Source organism: Falco punctatus (assembly GCF_963210335.1).
Source record: "Falco punctatus genome assembly, chromosome: 18".
Taxonomy (NCBI): Eukaryota; Metazoa; Chordata; class Aves; order Falconiformes; family Falconidae; genus Falco; species Falco punctatus.
Window position 1 is genome coordinate 2,637,461 of NC_137598.1, and position 16,545 is coordinate 2,654,005.

Consider the following 16,545-nt stretch of genomic DNA (forward strand, 5'->3'; position numbering starts at 1 on the left):
CCCCTGTGTCCGTGTCATTGCTGTCCTGGGGGGGGGGGGGGGGGGGCTGGGGGGGGACACGCTTTGCTGCAGCCCAGCCTGGCCTTGCTCTTGCCCTGGGGCTGGGGGTGGGGGTCTCTTTTAGCCCCGCAGCGAGGGTTGGGGCTCAGCACCCTACCGGGGGTAGGGGGGAAACAGGGTGGTCCCGCACACCCTGATGCACCCATGGGACACCCCGGGTGGGGTGCTGAGAGCTGGGAGGGTGGGGGGTCCTTGCAGGGCTAGTACCCCCTCCCCCCCCGAGGCTCGGTGCTGATGCAGAGAGGGGATAGAATTTGGGGAGAGGGCTCAGAGATTCCCACCTTTTGGGGTTTTGGGGAGCAGACATTCCCTGGGATGGGACGGGGTGGGATGGGACGGGGTGGGGATGGGATGGGATGGCATGGGATGGGATGGCATGGGATGGCATGGGATAGGATGGGATGGGATGTGACAGACTGGGATGGACTGGGGGTGGGGGTGGGGGTGCAGAAGCAGAGTGAGCTCCTGAGCGCAGGTTTGCTCCAACCATGGGGATGACCCCAGCACCCCACCGAGGGGACCCCCCCTGTTCCCCCCGCCCCCTGCCAAGCCGTGCCAGGCACTGGAGTGAGGCGGGATGCCGGGGAGAAGGAGAGCCGTAAAGCCAGCGCATAATCGGCTTTGCCGGGCACAGCGTTGGGGAGCCGCAATGTGAGCGAGCGCGGGCGGGCGGCCGGGGTGCAGGCACAGCCAGGTAGGTGCCCGGGGTGCCCATCCTGGGGGTACCCCCCCCCCCCAGTGCTCAGATGCCTGGGTCCCCCCAGCCGTGCAAGTTCATAGCGCCCAGACTTGGGTACCAGCAGGGCTGAGCCGCACGAGGGCAGGGGGTGCCAGGGGGTCTCTAGGGGGTCACTGCCACCATCCAGCTTTGGGGTGGCTTTTGGGGACATGGCAAGGTACCCACATCCCTCCCCAGGACGGGGGGTTACGGTGGGGGGTCACAGGGTGGCACGGAACACAGTGGCTCCAGCGTCACCCCCTCCCTGTGCCACATTTGCCCCCCCATCTCTGCCAGCTCAGGGATGCCAGTGCCACAGCGCTGGGACAGATAACCGGCACAGCGGGTGACACCGAGGAGCTGCAGCGTGTCCCCCTTGCGCCCCGAGGTGGGACCCCAGCCTGACCCCCAACCCCGCACCTCCGGGCTCCAAAAGTCACGAGATGTGCCCAAAATAGCGGGTTGCTGAGCGCCGGGGGGGGAAGGTGGCTGCGCTGCCGGGACCTTCTGCCCCTGCCCCACCGCGCTGTGGGGAGCAAGGAGGTCAGGAGACAAGGGGAAATGTCACGGGTGCTCCCCACACCCCCTGGGACCCAGGCGCAGCGAGACTGGGTCACGCTGGGGAAGGGCTGAGCTGGCAGCATCACCCTGTGTCTCCTCACCACCCTCGGTGACCCATGGTGACCTGTGGGGTCCCTGCACGGTCCCACGAGGACCTGGCACAGCCCACGGGGACCCTGCGCGTCCCACGTGGACCTTGCACAGCCCCGTGTAGACCTTGCATGGCCCGGTGGGGACAATTGCACAGCTCATGGGAACCATGCACAACCCTATAGGGACTGTGCACAGCCTATGGGGACCTTGCACACCCCTATGGGGACCTTGCACAACCCTTTGGGGACCTTGCACCACCCATGAGGAGTGTGTAGAGTGTGTATGGCCCATGGGGACCTTGCACAGCCCTATAGGGACCATGCATAGCCTATGGGGACCTTGCACAGCCTATGGGGACCTTGCATCACCCATGGGGTGTGTGTATGGCTCATGGGGACCTTGCACAGCCCTATAGGGACCATGTACAACCCGTGGAGACCTTGCACAGCCCCACCTGGACTTGGCACACCCCTGTAGGGACCTGGCACACCCCTTTGGGGACCTGGCACAGCCCATGTGGACCTTGCACAGCCCCACGTAGACTTTGCACAGCCCTATAGGGACGATGTACAGCCTATGGGGACCTTGCACAGCCCCTATGGACCTTGCACCACCCATGGGGAGTGCATATGGCCCACGGGGACTTTGCACAGCTGACGGGGACTGCGCACAAGGGTGCCTGTGCCAGAACTCCAGCCCTGCTCCAGCTGGAGCAAAGTGGGGGCTGGGTTTCTCCAGTTCCTCCTGCAATCCTGCAGGGCTGAGCCCCGCTCGGAGCTCCCTTGGGAAGCAAGAGGGGAACCGGAACCCGGAGCAGGGGGCCATGACCCACTCTCACTCACTCATGCCGCAAGTCTCGGGGTCTCTGCAGAGGCACCCTGGGGTGCTGGGTGGGAGCACTGGGGTTTGGGCACTGCAGACACAGGGAGGGCACCTGCTGGGGACCATCAGGCTTTTTTTTTTTGGGGGGGGGGCGGAAATTTAGCATAAGGGTCCCTTGGAGCAATTGCTGGGATCGGGTAGAGCCAGGACTGACCCCATGTCCAGCAGCCACTGGGGTTGACTGGGCTGGAGCATGGCTGAGCGGGTGCTGGGGGCTGAGCCGGGGGCTGGGGGCTGAGCAGGGGCTGGGGGCTGAGTGGGGGCTGGGGGCCTCACAAGCCCCACGCTGGCCCCCTCTAGGCCCCTGCGTGCCCGGGGGGATTAAGGTCAGGCCGCCCCGCTAATCCCAAGGGTGGTTTAAGACGTGAGCCTGTGCTCCCCTGCCACCCCCAAGGCTGCACCCCAAGGTGCTGCACATCATGGGACAGCCGCAGGGCACCCTTGGTGGGACAAGGCAGGGGTGGGGGGGCCACGGCTGAGCCCTTGGGGTGGGAGGGGGTGCAGAGCAGCTGCCTTTCCACAGCAGGCTTCGGCTAAGCCTCTGGTGCCGGCGGGCACAAGGCACAAGCTCCTTACGACTCCCAGGCAAAGGCTCCCGACATCCCAAGCCCCGTGGGAACGGGGGCAGCAGACCCCGGGACCCCTCCCCAGCCCTGGGCAGGGCAGGTACCCCCAGCGTGGGGTGGAAACGCTTGTCCCCAGCCCACTGCTTGTGGGGGTGTTGGTAGGGGCAGAGCAAGAGGGCTGGCACCGCTCCTGGGTGCCTCCCCAGCTTGTGCAATTGCTGGCTGGGTGCAAAGTGACGCACCCAGGGTCACGCAGGGGAGGAGGTGGCAGAGGGAGGAAGCAGTTGGGGGGTGGGGGTTCTGTTTCGGGGCTCAGGGCACCCCGCTCCCACATGGGGGAAGGGGAAGGAGGGTAAGTTCCAAAGGAGAAGTGGGATCTGCCTGCGCCAGCTGGGCCAAGGCTGCCCAGCAAGGGAAGTTTCCAGGGGGGGGGAAGTGCCGTGGACCAAAATTGGATGTTGTGGTTGCTGGGGGGGGGGGGGGGGGGGGGGGGGGAGGGGGCGGAGTGTGGGGAGGGGGATATATGTGGCCGCTCAGGATCAGCTCATAGTGGCTGCTGGTGGCCCCGTGACCGGGCCCTGAGCCCCCTCCCGGGACCCCCCAAAGGCAGGAGGGGACAGGCAGCCAGAGCCAGCACTGCTTGTCTGGGGGGGTGAGCAGAGCCGGGGGGCTGAGACAGGGGTGCAGAAGTGGGGGTGCAGGGGTGGGGTGTGGGTAGGGGGGAGCAGGGAGGGGGTGCCAGGATGCAACACAGAAACAGGGATGCAGAGATGGGGCACAGGGATGCTGTGTGGATATGGGGGTGTAGAGATGGGGTGCAGGGATGAGGGTGCAGGGATGTGGTGGATATGGGGGAGCAAGGATGGGGTGCAGGGATGCTGTGTGGATATGGGGGTGTAGAGATGGGGTGCAGGGATGGGGGTGCAGGGATGTGGTGGATATGGGGGAGCAAGGATGGGGTGCAGGGATGCTGTGTGGATATGGGGGTGTAAAGATGGGGTGCAGGGATTGGGGTGCAGGGATGTGGTATGGATATGGGGGAGCAAAGGTGGGGTGCAGGGATGCAACACAGAAACAGGGATGCAGAGTTGGGGTGCAGGAATGTAGGTGCAGGGATGCGATGTGGGTACGGGGGAGCAGGGATGGGGCACAGATACAGGGATGCCAAGATGGGGGTGCAGGGACATGGCACAACCAGAGGGGTGTAAAGATGGGGTGCAGGGATGTGGTATGGCTACGGGGGTGCAGGGATGCGGTGTGGATATGGGGGCACAGGGACGGGGCGCAGGGATGCGGTGTGGATATGGGGGCGCAGGGATGGGGCGCAGGGATGCGGTGTGGGTATGGGGGCGCAGGGATGGGGCGCAGGGATGCGGTGTGGGTATGGGGGCGCAGGGATGCAGCACAGATACAGGGATGCCAAGATGGGGCGCAGGGACACGATGCGGTTCTGGGGGCGCCGGCACGTGCCGGGAGGGGTGCTGGCGGGGGCGCGCCGGGGGGGGGGGGGGGCGCGGAGGGCTTCCTGCGCGTGGCCGCGCACCTCCGCGGGGGGTGGGGGCGGGCGCGTGCCCGCCCGGTGCACGCGCGCGCCGGGCCGGGGTGCAGGGGTGGCCGTGCAGGGGCGCGGGGTGCGCAGCCGTGCCCCCCCCCCGCGCCGCCCCGGCCCGGTGGCCCAGGCGAGGCCGGCCGTAGCCATGGCGATGTGAGCGGCGGCCGCGGGCCCCGCGGGGATGCTGGACCCGCCCGGGCGCGGGCGCTGCCACAGGTCGGTACCGGCACCGGGGCCGGGCAGGCGCGGGGGTGGGGCGGGGAGAGCCGGGGCGGAGGGTGGTCGCCATAGCGGGGACCCCCCCGAGCAGCTCTGACATTGCCGGGCGGTGACAAAGGGGCTGAGGTCCCAGCGGCGGTGAAGCCCCCCCACCACCCCTGCCTTGCATCCTCGCCTTTGCACCCCCCCAGCCCCCTTTCTCTCCCCCCATCTCCGGTGCATCCCTCTGCCCCCCCAGCTCCCTCTGTGCATCCTCCTGCCTCTTCCCGGCTCTATCTATCCCCCCCGTTTGCATCCTGCCCTTCGCATCCCCCACCTCCTGAATCCCTCCCCCATCACCCCCTGCACCCCCCAGATTTCCCCCTGCATCCCCCCATACCCTCACAGCATCCCCCCCTCCCCCCCTTGCTTTCTATCTTGCTCACATCCCTTCCTGCTCCAGCTTGGGAGGGGGGATCAAAGGAGCCTCCCCCAGCCACAGCCGGGCTCCCTCAGCCCCTGACTGGTGCTGGAAGCACCCCAGCACCCCCCACCCACGCCACAGGGGTGCTCCTGGGGGGTGACATGGGCAGGGGGTTGGGATCAGGTGGCAGGGAAGGACCACACTCTGCCCTGCTGCTGGGCGACCCCGGTTCCCAGCCACTGGGGAAACTGAGGCACGGGGAAGGTGCGGCAGCCAGGAGCTCAGTGCCGATGTGCCCCCCAGCTCCACGTCTGCCCTGGGCCACCACGTCTGAGCACAGGCCGTGTCCCAGGACAGGTGAACCCCCTTTTTGCACCGATGATGGGGGGTTATCAGCAGCGTGATCTTCCCCAGCTTGTAGGGAATCTGGAGAGCGCTTGGGTCAGGGGACCAAGTGCCGTGTCCCAAGTCCCATGGAGCTACAGCCATGGAGAACCTGGAAGCACCAGGGAAAACCCACACCCCCCCAGGGAAAACCCACCCCCCCCCCCCGGCGCTGCGAGGCCCTTGGTGACACTGGCCTCCACGTGCCAGGAGGCTGTGGTGGCCCAGGCCACCAGGAGGGACAGGGCTGGGACAACACTTCCAATGCCGCTGGAGCATTCCTGAGGTCATCCCTGTGTCAGAACTGTCTCATCCTGGGGGGACACTCTCAGGGGGCTCCCCCCAGCCCCACCGCGGTCCCCCCTGAACCTTCAGCCTCACCGAGGAGCTTCCCGTCCTTTTCCCATCCCTCCTCCCCCTCTGCCGGCCCCGGTGGCTCCAGCCCAGGGCAGAACAATGCGGCTGGTCCAAGGCCCCGTTTTCCAGCCAACCCTTGGCCAAGTGGGAAATCCGGGGCAGAGTAACCTACTTTCTGGGTTTGACAAGGAGCTTTCTGTCCCAGCCAAGCAAGGTGGCAGGGGGGGGCACTGCCCTGCCAGGGCTGGGGGTCCCAGCAGGCGGATGGCTGGTGGCACCAGGGGAAGGCAGGTAAGGAGGCCCCGGCAGGGCAGGATGGTCCTCAGCCTTGTCTGGAGCGGGATATTGGGGTACCTCAGGTGAGGCTGTGGGGTTGGGGGGACACCAGGGCTTTGGCTTCGGTGGGTTTCTCGCCCACCGGCGTCCCAAAGCAAGACGATGGAGCGTGCAGGGGTCCTGGCTGCCACGACCGCTATGGGCTGGGGGTGGGGGGGCGATGCTCGGCCCCAGGGGGCTGGTTTTGGGGGCCAGTGCTCAGCCCCATGGGGTTTTTGTGGGGGGCGATGCTTGGCCCCAGGAGCTGTTTGTTGGGGTGATGCTTGGCCCCAGGGGGCTGGTTTTGGGGGGTAGTGCTCAGCCCCATGGGATTGTTTATGGGGGCAATGGTTGGCCCCATGGAGCTGTTTGTGGGGGGCGATGCTCACCCTCAGGGGCTGTTTGTGGGGGTGATGTTTGGCCTTAGGAGCTCTTTGTGGGGGGCAATGCTCAGACCCAGGGGCTGTTTGTTGGGGCGATGCTCAGCCCCATGGAGCTGTTTGTGGGGGTGATGCTCACCCTCAGGGGCCGTTTGTGGGGGGCAATGCTCAGACCCAGGGGCTGTTTGTTGGGGTGATGCTCAGCCCCATGGGACTGTTTGTGGGGGACGATGCTCAGCCCCAGGAGTCTGGTTTTGGGGGCAGTGCTCAGCCCCATGGGGTTGTTTGTGGGGGCCATGCTCAGCCCCATGGAGCTGTTTGTGGGGGTGATGCTCACCCTCAGGGGCCGTTTGTGGGGGGCGATGCTCAGCCTCAGGGGCTGTTTAAGGGGGGGTGATGCTTGGCCCTAGGGGCTGTTTGTGGGGTGATGCTCGGCCCCATGGATCTGCTTGTGGGGAGCAATGCTTGGCGCCAGGGGCTGTTTGCGGGGTGATGCTCGGCCCCATGGGGCTGGTTTTGGGGGGCAGTGCTCAGACCCAGGGTGTTGTTTGTGGGCACCACGCTCAGCCCCAGGAAGCTGTTTGTGGGGGTGATGCTCACCCTCAGGGGCCGTTTGTGGGGGGCGATGCTCAGCCTCAGGGGCTGTTTAAGGGGGGTTGATATTTGGCCCCAGGGGCTGTTTGTGGGGGCGATGCTCATCCCCATAGATCTGCTTGTGGGGGGCGATGCTTGGCCCCAGGGGCTGTTTGTGGGGTGATGCTCGGCCCCAGGGGGCTGGTTTTGGGGGCAGTGCTCAGCCCCATGGGGCTGTTTGTTGGGGCGATGCTCCGACCCGCTGTTGATCCTCACAGTCCCACCATTGCTTTGCTCTCACCCCAAAGATTTCCCCAAAGCCCAGAAGGGAACCCAGCCATCTGGGCACCCCATTTCCCACCCTGTCCCCCCCTGGGCACCCCAGCTGGAGGAGCAGAGCACCCCGGCTCCCATCCCAGCTCCCTCCAGCAGGCTTCGCTGCCTTCCCGGCTGGGGTGCGAGGCAGGCGAGGGGGGAGCAGGTCCCCGCTGCCCCAACCTGCCGAGGCTCGTCCTCTTCCAGCAGGACTTTCTGGTTCCAGCAGTCCCCGGCGGGGCCACGCTGGGCTGGGCTGGGCCGCAGCAAACCCTGCCACGAGCTGGGCTGGGAGCCTGGCAGTGCGGCAGGATTTGGCCAAGTGCTGGGCATGGGCCTGTGGGGGTCTTCTGGTTGCAGCCCCCCGGGGCCAGGCACCCGCTGGGTGACGATGCTCCAGGGGTGGAGGTGAGCCAGCTCTGTCCTCGCCCGCCGGAGAGGTAATGTCACTTGCTGGGGACACGGTGGCCGCCTGCAAGGGGTCTGGGGGACTACGTGGCTCTGCAGACGTTGCCCCTTCTCCACTGCTTCTGGAAAGAGCTGCAAGAGGCCGGGGGTGTCCCATCCCCCCCAGTTTTGCGGAGTAGAGGAATCATGGAGGAATCGCTGCTGGGGACGGGCACTGTGGGGCTCTGCGGGGGCAGGGCAGGAGCATCTGGGCACCCCTGTGCCGGGGGTGGGGGTCCCGCTATGGGGAGCCCAGCAAGGCGTGGGGACATCTCCGCCTGCCCTGGGGTGGCAGTGGGAAGCTCGTACCCACATTTGGGGGCCACGCACGGCTTCAGGCAGCGGAGCCCCACGCCCCCCACCCCCACCCCCCACCCCTCGTGCTGGGTGCTGGCTTCCCCCCTCTCATTTCCGCTCGGTGACACGCAGCGCTTACCCTAACCCTCACCCTTCCCGCAGGGATCGTGCTGGGACCCTCCAGGGGTGCATCCCTGCCGCCCCCCGCCATGCCCACAGCTGCCCTCCGCCTGCTCTGTGGTGTGGTGGTGCCGGCTGCCATGCTCTGCGCCGAGCCCCTGCCCCGCGTCACTTTCCTCGGCGGTGAGTATGGGGCAAAAGGGCTGGGGGCAGGATGGGGACAAGCTGGGGGGACACCCCCATCCCCCCCATCAGCTTGGGGGAGCAGCCATCCCCAGGGCTGAGCATCCAGCATCGGGGACCTGGTGCTCTCCACCGCAGCATCCCCATCTCCTTACCCCATGTGGGGCAGGGGGAAGGTGGTGCTGGGGTGGGCGCTGGTGGCAGCAGGGCAATGCAGGGGGCTACGGGACCATTTTTGCGGGGGTAGGTGTAAGGTGGCCGGTTGGCACCCAAACACCTCGGGGAGTGGGAGGTGGGTGCCCCCCCAGGGTGCGGTTGTGGCACCTACCTGGCACCCAGGAGCTGCTTCAGGGCCACCTGGGGTGGAGGAAAGAGCAGTAGGGTGCTGCGTCCGGGTGGCAAGGGAAGGGGGTTGGTGGTGCAGGGGGCTGGTGAGGTTTGGGTGGGCAGGGGGGGTCTGCACCCCCATGGCAGGGCCATGCCCTCCGAGGCGCCCGCCTGCGCTGCCACTTCCCCTTCCCCATGCAGCCATTCCGAGAACTGCAAAATGCGGATGGGGGGGGGGGGGGTTTCCCTGTTTCGATGGCTGGCAGGGGCAAAGAAGAAACCTGTGGCCCCCCACTGTGCTTGAGGGCACCGGAGGGGCTTGTAGCCCCCCAGGTTGGCACCATGGGGTGGTGCACCCCCACATTGCCCCATGGCTGTGGCCCCAAAGCATCCCAGGCAGAGCTTGCGGCCCAGAACACATCCCCCATTTTTTGCAGGAGAGCAAAGCGGCGCGGCTGTGGGGGCTTTGCAACTGGGGGGGGCGTCCAGCTCCTGCGGTGGGACCCCAGGGGGCCGGGGAGGTGTGTCAGAGATGAGTGGGGAAGTGGGGGCAGCGATGGGGGGCTGCGAGGGGAGCGGTGCACCCCGTTTCCTATGTCAGAGGCGACACGAGTCAGACGGTGTCTGCCTGGGGCTGCTGGTGGTACTGGGACCCGTGCGCGCGTGTCTTGGCCCCCCCGTGAACTCCCTTTGCTCCTGCCAGGAGACCCCCGGCGGTCCCTGACCCATTTCAGCCAGGACAACGTCTCCCACTACGACATCTTCCTCCTGCACGAGAGCGAGGAGGAGCTGTACGTGGGGGCGCGGGACCGGGTGCTGGCCCTCAACATCAGCAACCCGGGCAGCATCCGTGCCAAAGCCTCGGTGAGCCCCTCCTGGGGAGCTTGGGGGGGGGGGGGGGGGGGCTGTCCCGTGCCGTGCCTCAGTTTCCCCACTCAGGCTGGGGGCGGGGGGTGGCCCGGCTCAGCAGCTGTGGACCCTCTCCCTTCCCTCCACAGATAATGTGGGGACCCACGGCCGAGAAAACCTCCGAATGTGCTTTTAAGAAGAAGAGCCAGGAGGTGAGAAAGCACCGTGGGAGGTTTGGGGAGGGGTCCACAGGGAGGCTGTGGCGGAGGGGGGAGGGGGGACGTCACACAGCCACAGGGATGCTCAGCCCCCCCGGCTCTGCTCTTTCCCCCTCACAGACCGAATGCTTCAACTTCATCAGGGTCCTTGTAGCTGTGAACCAAACCCACCTCTACGTCTGCGGGACCTACGCCTTCAGCCCCGCGTGCACGTACATCGTAAGTGCCAAGCCCCACCGGGGACGGGGACGGGGACGGGGACGGGGACGGGGACGGGGACGGGGACTGGGACGGGGACGGGGACGGGGATGGGGACAGGGAGGGCTCGCCAGACATATCGTAGCATTGCTATCAGGAGCCACAAAACACCAGCCCAACCCCCCCCAGTGGGATGGGGGAACCGCAGCACGGGATGGATGGGGGTGCTGGGTGCCCCCCACCAAGGTTTCATGCACGTCAAGAGCCCCCGATGTTTCTTGCCGTGGCTGCCAGCGGCTTTGTACCTGCCAGCTCAGATGCAGGTGGTAAAAAAAGATAATTTGGGGTCCTGGTTGCTTCTGGGCAATGCCAGGCAGCCCATCCCTGCCTCAGTTTCCCCACTTGTCAAGCAGATGGCGAGTGCCAACGCTTCCCCGCAGGGGCTCCCAGCCGTTTCTTGCAGGTTTTGGGGTGTGTTTTAACCCCCTGGGCTGGTTTCCCCCCCCTTTCCCACAGCGCCTGGAGAACTTCACGCTGGTGCCCAGCGGCAGGGGACAACCTTTCCTGGACGGGAAGGGCCAGTGCCCCTTCGACCCCCAGCACACCCACACGGCGCTGCTGGTGGGTGAGTACGGGGGGTGGGCACCCAGCCCTGGCGTGGAGGCGAGGTAGGGGGTGGGGGGTGGGGGTGTCCCTGACGCCGCTCACCCCCTCCCCATCCCGGAGCAGACGGTGAGCTCTACGCTGGCACCATGAACAACTTCCAGGGCAACGAGCCCATCATCTCCCGCTCGCTGGGCAGCCGGACCCTGCTCAAGACGGACGCCTTCCTCCGCTGGCTTTCGGGTGAGGGGGGTCGGGACCCCCGCCTGCCCTCCCCTTCCCTCTGCCTAGGGATGGGGGGTCTGTAGCAGCCCCCCCCCCCCCTCCCCCTCACGCCTGCCCTTGGCTGTGCCCCCCCAGCCGACGCCGCCTTCGTGGCCTCCTTCAGCATCCCTGGAGATGACAAGGTCTACTTCTTCTTCGAGGAGACGGCGGATGAGTTCGATTTCTTCGAGCGGCTCCTGGTGCCGCGGGTGGCCCGTGTCTGCAAGGTGGGTGCGGGGATGGTGACGGAGGAGGAGGATGGGGGTCCCCCACCCTAGGGCTGAGCAGCCCCCTGGGTCCCGCAGAGTGACGTCGGGGGGGACAAGGTGCTGCAGAAGAAGTGGACCACGTTCCTGAAAGCCCAGCTGGTGTGTTCGCAACCCAGCCGCTTCCCCTTCAACGTCATCCATCACGCCTTCGCCCTGCCCCGCCGCCATGGCGGGGCCGACTTCTACGCCGTCTTCACCTCGCAGTGGTGAGTCCCGGCGCCCCGGGGAGGGGGCTCTGGGTGCCCTGGGGACCCCCCCTCCGTCCTCCCCACGCTCACCTCGCCATCCCTGCAGGCAGGCGGGCAGCGCTGCCGTCTGTGCCTACAGCCAGGAGGCCCTGGAGGAGGTCTTCGAGGGCAAGTACAAGGAGCTGAACAAGGAGAGCTCCCGCTGGAGCGTCTACAGTGGCCCCGACATGAGCCCCCGCCCCGGCAGCGTGAGTGCTGCCCACCCCCGGGGGACGAGACCCTCCTGGGGGGACGATGCTGGTCCCCGTGGGGAGCCCTTTGGCTGTCCCAGTTTGCCCTAGGGTGGTGCAAGTGGGATGGGAGAGGGGGAGGGTCCCTCGGCACCCAAGCGATGCTGGCGTGGGGCAGCCTGGTGGCGCATCTCGCCCCCCACTGCTCCCCCTGCCTCAGTTTCCCCACGCCGGGGGGCACAGGAGGATCGCCCCGCCAAGAGTTGAGTGTGGGGACGTGGCAGAATGGGCTGGGGATGGGAAAGGGGAAGGGTCCCTTGGTACCCAAGTGATGCTGGTGTGGGGCAGCCTGGTGGTGCATTGCCCCCCACTGCTCCCCGTGCCTCAGTTTCCCCACGCCAGCACTGACTCCTCTCTCCCCGCAGTGCTACATGGGCCCCTCCTCCGACAAAGCCCTCACCTTCATGAAGGACCATTTCCTCATGGACGGGAAGGTGTCACCCACCCAGGGGCGGCCGCTGCTGGTGAAGACGGACGTCACCTACACGCGCATCGCGGTAGACGAGATCCGTGGCGTCTCGGGGACCACCTACCGCGTCATGTTCCTGGCCACCGGTGGGTTTACGTGGGGGGCACACGCACAGGGTGCCTGGTCACCCTTCTTTTAGCGCCCCCCCCCCCAAACACCGGTGACGCCCCCTGTGCCCCCGCAGCGGAGGGTTTCCTGCACAAAGCGGTGGAGCTGCCCAGGGGTCCCCACATCGTGGAGAGCATCCAGCTCTTCGGGACGCCGGAGCCGGTGAAGAACCTCCTGCTGGCCCCGGGGAAGGTAGGGGACGGGGAGCGGGGTGACCCAAAAGCCCACCCCAAACCTGGTGTGGAACATGGGGGGGTTCAGCCCTGCTCCTCTCCCTCCCCAGGGGATGCTCTACGTGGGTTACTCTGGTGGCGTCCTCCAAGTCCCGTTGGCCAACTGCAGCCTGCACCGGAGCTGCGCCGAATGCGTGCTGGCGCGGGACCCGTACTGCGCCTGGCACAGCCTCGAGGGGTCCTGCCAGCCCACCCGCGCCGCCCGGGACACGTGAGCAGGGCAGGGGGAGCAGCGGGAGGAGGGTGGCCGGGGGGATGTGGACGCTACCGGGATGCTGATGCCGCTCTCCTGGCCGCAGAAGCGCGTGGCTGCAGGACGTCGAGGCGGGGAGCCCGGCCACCGTGTGCCACCGCGGGAGGAGCGTGGCCATGCCCCGAGCCTGGGGGGCACAGGAGGATCCCCCCGCAAAGAGTTGAGTATGGGGACGTGGTGGGATGGGCTGGGGATGGGAAGGGGGAAGGGTCCCTCGGCACCCAAGTGATGCTGGCGTGGGGCAGCTGCTCCCCGTGCCTCAGTTTCCCCACATCTGGGGGGCACAGGAGGATCCCCCCCCAAAATGTTGAGTGTGGGGACGTGGCAGGACAGGATGGGAAGGGGGAAAGGGCCCTCGGCACCCAAGTGATGCTGGTGTGGGGCAGCCTGGTGGCGCATCCCCCTATCCCCCCCAACTGCTCCCCATGCCTCAGTTTCCCCACACCTGGGGGGCACAGGAGGATCCCCCCGCAAAGAATTGGGTGTGGGGACATGATGGGATGGGCTGGGGATGGGAAGGGGGAAGGGTCCCTCGGCACCCAAGTGATGCTGGCGTGGGGCAGCTGCTCCCCCTGCCTCAGTTTCCCCACATCTGGGGTGGCACAGGACTAGCCCCCCCCGTGAAGAGCTGAGTACTGGGACATGGTGGGCCAGGCTGGGGACGTGGAGGGACAGAGGATGGGGTGCATCACCCCGCTGTCCCCCTCCTCACGCCGCAGGGCTGACCCCCCCGCTGAACGCCGTGGTCCGTCTGCCGTGCCCCCACCGTTCCGCCCTGGCCACCTACCGCTGGCAGCAGCCGGGGGGGGGCCGGGGGGCCACGGCGCTGCTGCCGGACCACACGCTGGTGGTCATCGTGCAACGGGGCACCGCCGGCACCTACACGTGCCAGGCCACCGAGAACGGCTACACGTGGCCCGTGGCTCAGTACCACCTGCGGGACCCCAGCACCCCCGAGGAGGGTTTGCCCTGGGGGGACTCAGCCCCCAGCCCCCAGTACTCTTACTGGCCCCAGTTTGTCACCGTCACCGTGCTGCTGGCCGTGACGCTGGCGGCCGCCGCCGGCCTGGCTCTCCTGGGCTACCACGACCAGCTGAAAGCCAGGAGCAAGGTGAGGGGGTGCAGCGCGCCCCGCAGCCCCCCCGGCCAGCGCCGCGAGAAGGTGCCCCTCAATGGGGGCACCCCGGAGCCCCCCACGCCCGGAGCCCCCACCGAGGAGGAGGAGGACGACGAAGGCTCCCGCGCTTGCTGCCTCCAGCTCGACGGGGACGTGGATGCCGATAACAACAGGGTCCGCATGGCGGGGGGGGACACGGTGTGATGGCGATGATGGGGCGGGGGGGGACCATGGCGGGGGGGGGGGATATGAATGTTATGAATGTGAAAATTTATTATTTTTTTTTATTTAATACATGTTTTTAACATAAGGTACCATTGGGGGGGGGGGGGCTGGGTGCAGCGGGGGGGCAGCAAAGGGGTAGGATGGGGGGGGGGTGCAGAGGAGGAATGAGGACAGGGGGGGGACAACAGTGGGGGCTCGGTGGGTGCTGACACCAGTGTCACCCCAGGAAAAAAAAGTGGATTCCATAAAAAATCCCAAATGGGATGGATGGGACAGGCTCCATGGGGGGGGCACCCACCCCCGGAGAGCCATGGACCCCCCTCCCCCCCAGCTCCCCCCCCCCCATTGGCCCCAGCTGCTTTTTTGATGACCTTGAGCCTTTTTTTTTTTTTTTTTTTTTTAAGACGAACCAGCTGTACATGTTCCTGCTCTTTGTACATTTGATTCTATTTTTTTTTAATTATTATTAAAAAGGAAAAGCTGCTGCGTTGCGCTGCTGGGCCCCAGGAGCAGTGCCAGGAGAGCGGTGACACACGTGGGTGTGCAAGGTGTGCATGCATGCGTAGTGGGCGTGCGTGTGCAAGGTGGGGGCGTGCAAGGCGTGCACAGGTGCAGTGGTGCATGCACACCCAGGGTGTGTGTATGTGCGGGGAATGCGCGCTCCTGTGCAACACCGGGGGTGTGCAAGGGTGCAACACAGGCATGCATGTGTAGTGCGTGTGCAAGGTGGGGGTCTGGACAGGTGCAACGCGTGCATGCCCGTGCAGTGTGTGTGTGGAATGTGCATTCACGTGCAACACGGTGGTGTGCAAGGATGCAAACATAGGCATGCCCATGCTGTGTGTGTGCAGAATGGGCCTGCGTGTGCAATGTGGGGGTGTGAAAGGTGTGGGTGCACACACAGGGTGTGTGTATGTGAAGGGAATGTGTGCTCCTGTGCAACACGGGGGTGTGCACGGGTGCAGCACAGGCATGCATGGGTAGTGTGCGTGTTGAAAGTGCATGCATGTGCAAGGTGGGGGTGTGCAAGGTGTGCACAGGTGCAACACGTGTGTATGCACAGTGTGTGTGTAGAATGTGCATTCACGTGCAACATGGTGGTGTGCAAGGGTGCAAACATACGCATGCACATGCAGTGTGTGTGCAGAAAGGGCCTGCGTGTGCAATGTGGGGGTGTACAAGGTGTGCATGCACGTGCAGTGTCTGTGCTGAATGTGTGTGCATGCGCAATGCGTGGGTGTGCAAAGTGTGCATGCAGAATGGGCCTGCCCATGCAATGTGTGAGTGTGCAAGGTGCACACAGGTGCAACACGTGTACGCACGCGCAGTGTGTGGCATGTGCATTCACATGCAACACGGTGGTGTGCAAGGGTGCGATCTATGCATGCCCGTGCAGTGTGCATGCAGAGCGGGCATGCATGTGCAAGGTGTGGGTGTGCAAGGTGTGCGTGCACATGTAGTGTGCGTGCATGTGCAAGGTGTGGGTGTGCAAAGTGTGCGTGCACGTGCAGTGTGCGTGCAGAACATGCATGCATGTGCGGTGTGGTGTGCAACATATGCATGCCTGTGCAGTGTGCATGCAGAGCGGGCATGCGTGTGCAAGGTCGGGGCATGCAAGGTGTGCAGGGGTGCAACACGCACATGTGCACGTGCAGAGAATGCGTGCACTCCTGTGCAACACGGGGGTGTGCAACGGTGCAGCACAGGCATGCACGGGTAGTGTGCGTGTTCAATGTGCATGCATGTGCAAGGTGCGCGTGTGCAAAACGAGGAGCAAGGAGCCGGGGTGGGGGGGGCACCCCCAGCCTCCGGGAGGGGGAAGGGCCCCCTTACACCCGCCCGTCGCTCCCATCCCCCCGGTGCGTCGCTGCCGCTCCCCCCGCGGCTGTGCCCTCTGCCCTCCCAGCGGCCCACGCCTGCACCCCTCCCGGAAAGCCGCAGCCGCAGCCAGGCGGTAAGAGCCGCTGGCCCTTTAAGGGCGGTAACGAAACGCTGTCGCTTTAAGGCGAGGGCGCCGCTCTGCGCATGCCGCTGCCCTCCCCGCCCGCCTTGCCGGGGCGCAGCGGCCGGCATCTTTACTGCGGCCGGAAGTGCGAGCGATCACTTCCGGAGCGGCCTCTGCCCTTTCCCAAGATGGCGCCCGTGCTCGGGCGCTGATTGCTCGGGCGGCGCGCGAGGCCCCGACGCCCCACCGCCGTTCACTTCCGGCCGGCGGCCGCTGAGGGGGGGGCGGGTAGCGGCCATGGGGCGGTGGGACCGGCCGGCGGCGGGGCGGGACGGGACGGGGGCCTCCCCTGCGCCGGCCGTGAGGTGAGGGGGCGGCGGAGGCCGGGCCTGTGCCGCGGGCCGGGCGGCTGGGGAGCGGCTGGGCGCTGGGCCGGGAGGAGGAGGCCTGGCCTGGGCGGGGGTGGCCCGGCTGGGGGGCGGCTGGAGGGGGGGGGGGGCGATGGCGAGCAACCGGGGGGCTGGTTGGGGACGTGCAGAGAAAGCGGGGTGAGGGGGGGCGGGT

The 16,545-nt window shown here is 66.5% G+C and overlaps 1 protein-coding gene across 3 annotated transcripts; it reads left to right on the forward strand.

The window, feature by feature from the left end:
- The first annotated feature begins 3,399 nt into the window (after positions 1-3,399).
- On the forward strand, positions 3,400-14,520 carry SEMA4A (semaphorin 4A). 3 transcript variants are annotated; one of them, XM_080368739.1, is made up of 15 exons: positions 3,400-3,532; positions 8,285-8,425; positions 9,456-9,616; positions 9,751-9,813; positions 9,940-10,038; positions 10,534-10,642; positions 10,747-10,863; positions 10,981-11,111; positions 11,190-11,359; positions 11,448-11,589; positions 11,997-12,186; positions 12,285-12,400; positions 12,492-12,652; positions 12,741-12,853; positions 13,414-14,520. In XM_080368739.1, exons 2-15 carry the CDS (start codon positions 8,332-8,334, stop codon positions 14,013-14,015), a joined length of 2,268 nt encoding a protein of 755 aa, XP_080224865.1. In that variant the 5' UTR covers positions 3,400-3,532; positions 8,285-8,331; the 3' UTR covers positions 14,016-14,520. The 3 variants fall into 3 exon arrangements, with proteins under 3 accessions (XP_080224865.1, XP_080224867.1, XP_080224866.1); XM_080368741.1 differs by lacking the exon at positions 3,400-3,532 and adding an exon at positions 4,479-4,648; XM_080368740.1 differs by lacking the exon at positions 3,400-3,532 and adding an exon at positions 6,659-7,818.
- Positions 14,521-16,545: the final 2,025 nt, after the last annotated feature.

Bases quoted from the DNA above. Each gene is read 5' to 3' on its own strand.
- SEMA4A (XM_080368739.1), top strand. From the start codon at position 8,332: ATGCCCACAGCTGCCCTCCGCCTGCTCTGTGGTGTGGTGGTGCCGGCT. The intron at 11,112-11,189 runs GTGGGTGCGGGG...TGGGTCCCGCAG, and splicing joins GGGTGGCCCGTGTCTGCAAG to AGTGACGTCGGGGGGGACAA. The intron at 12,187-12,284 runs GTGGGTTTACGT...GTGCCCCCGCAG, and splicing joins CGTCATGTTCCTGGCCACCG to CGGAGGGTTTCCTGCACAAA.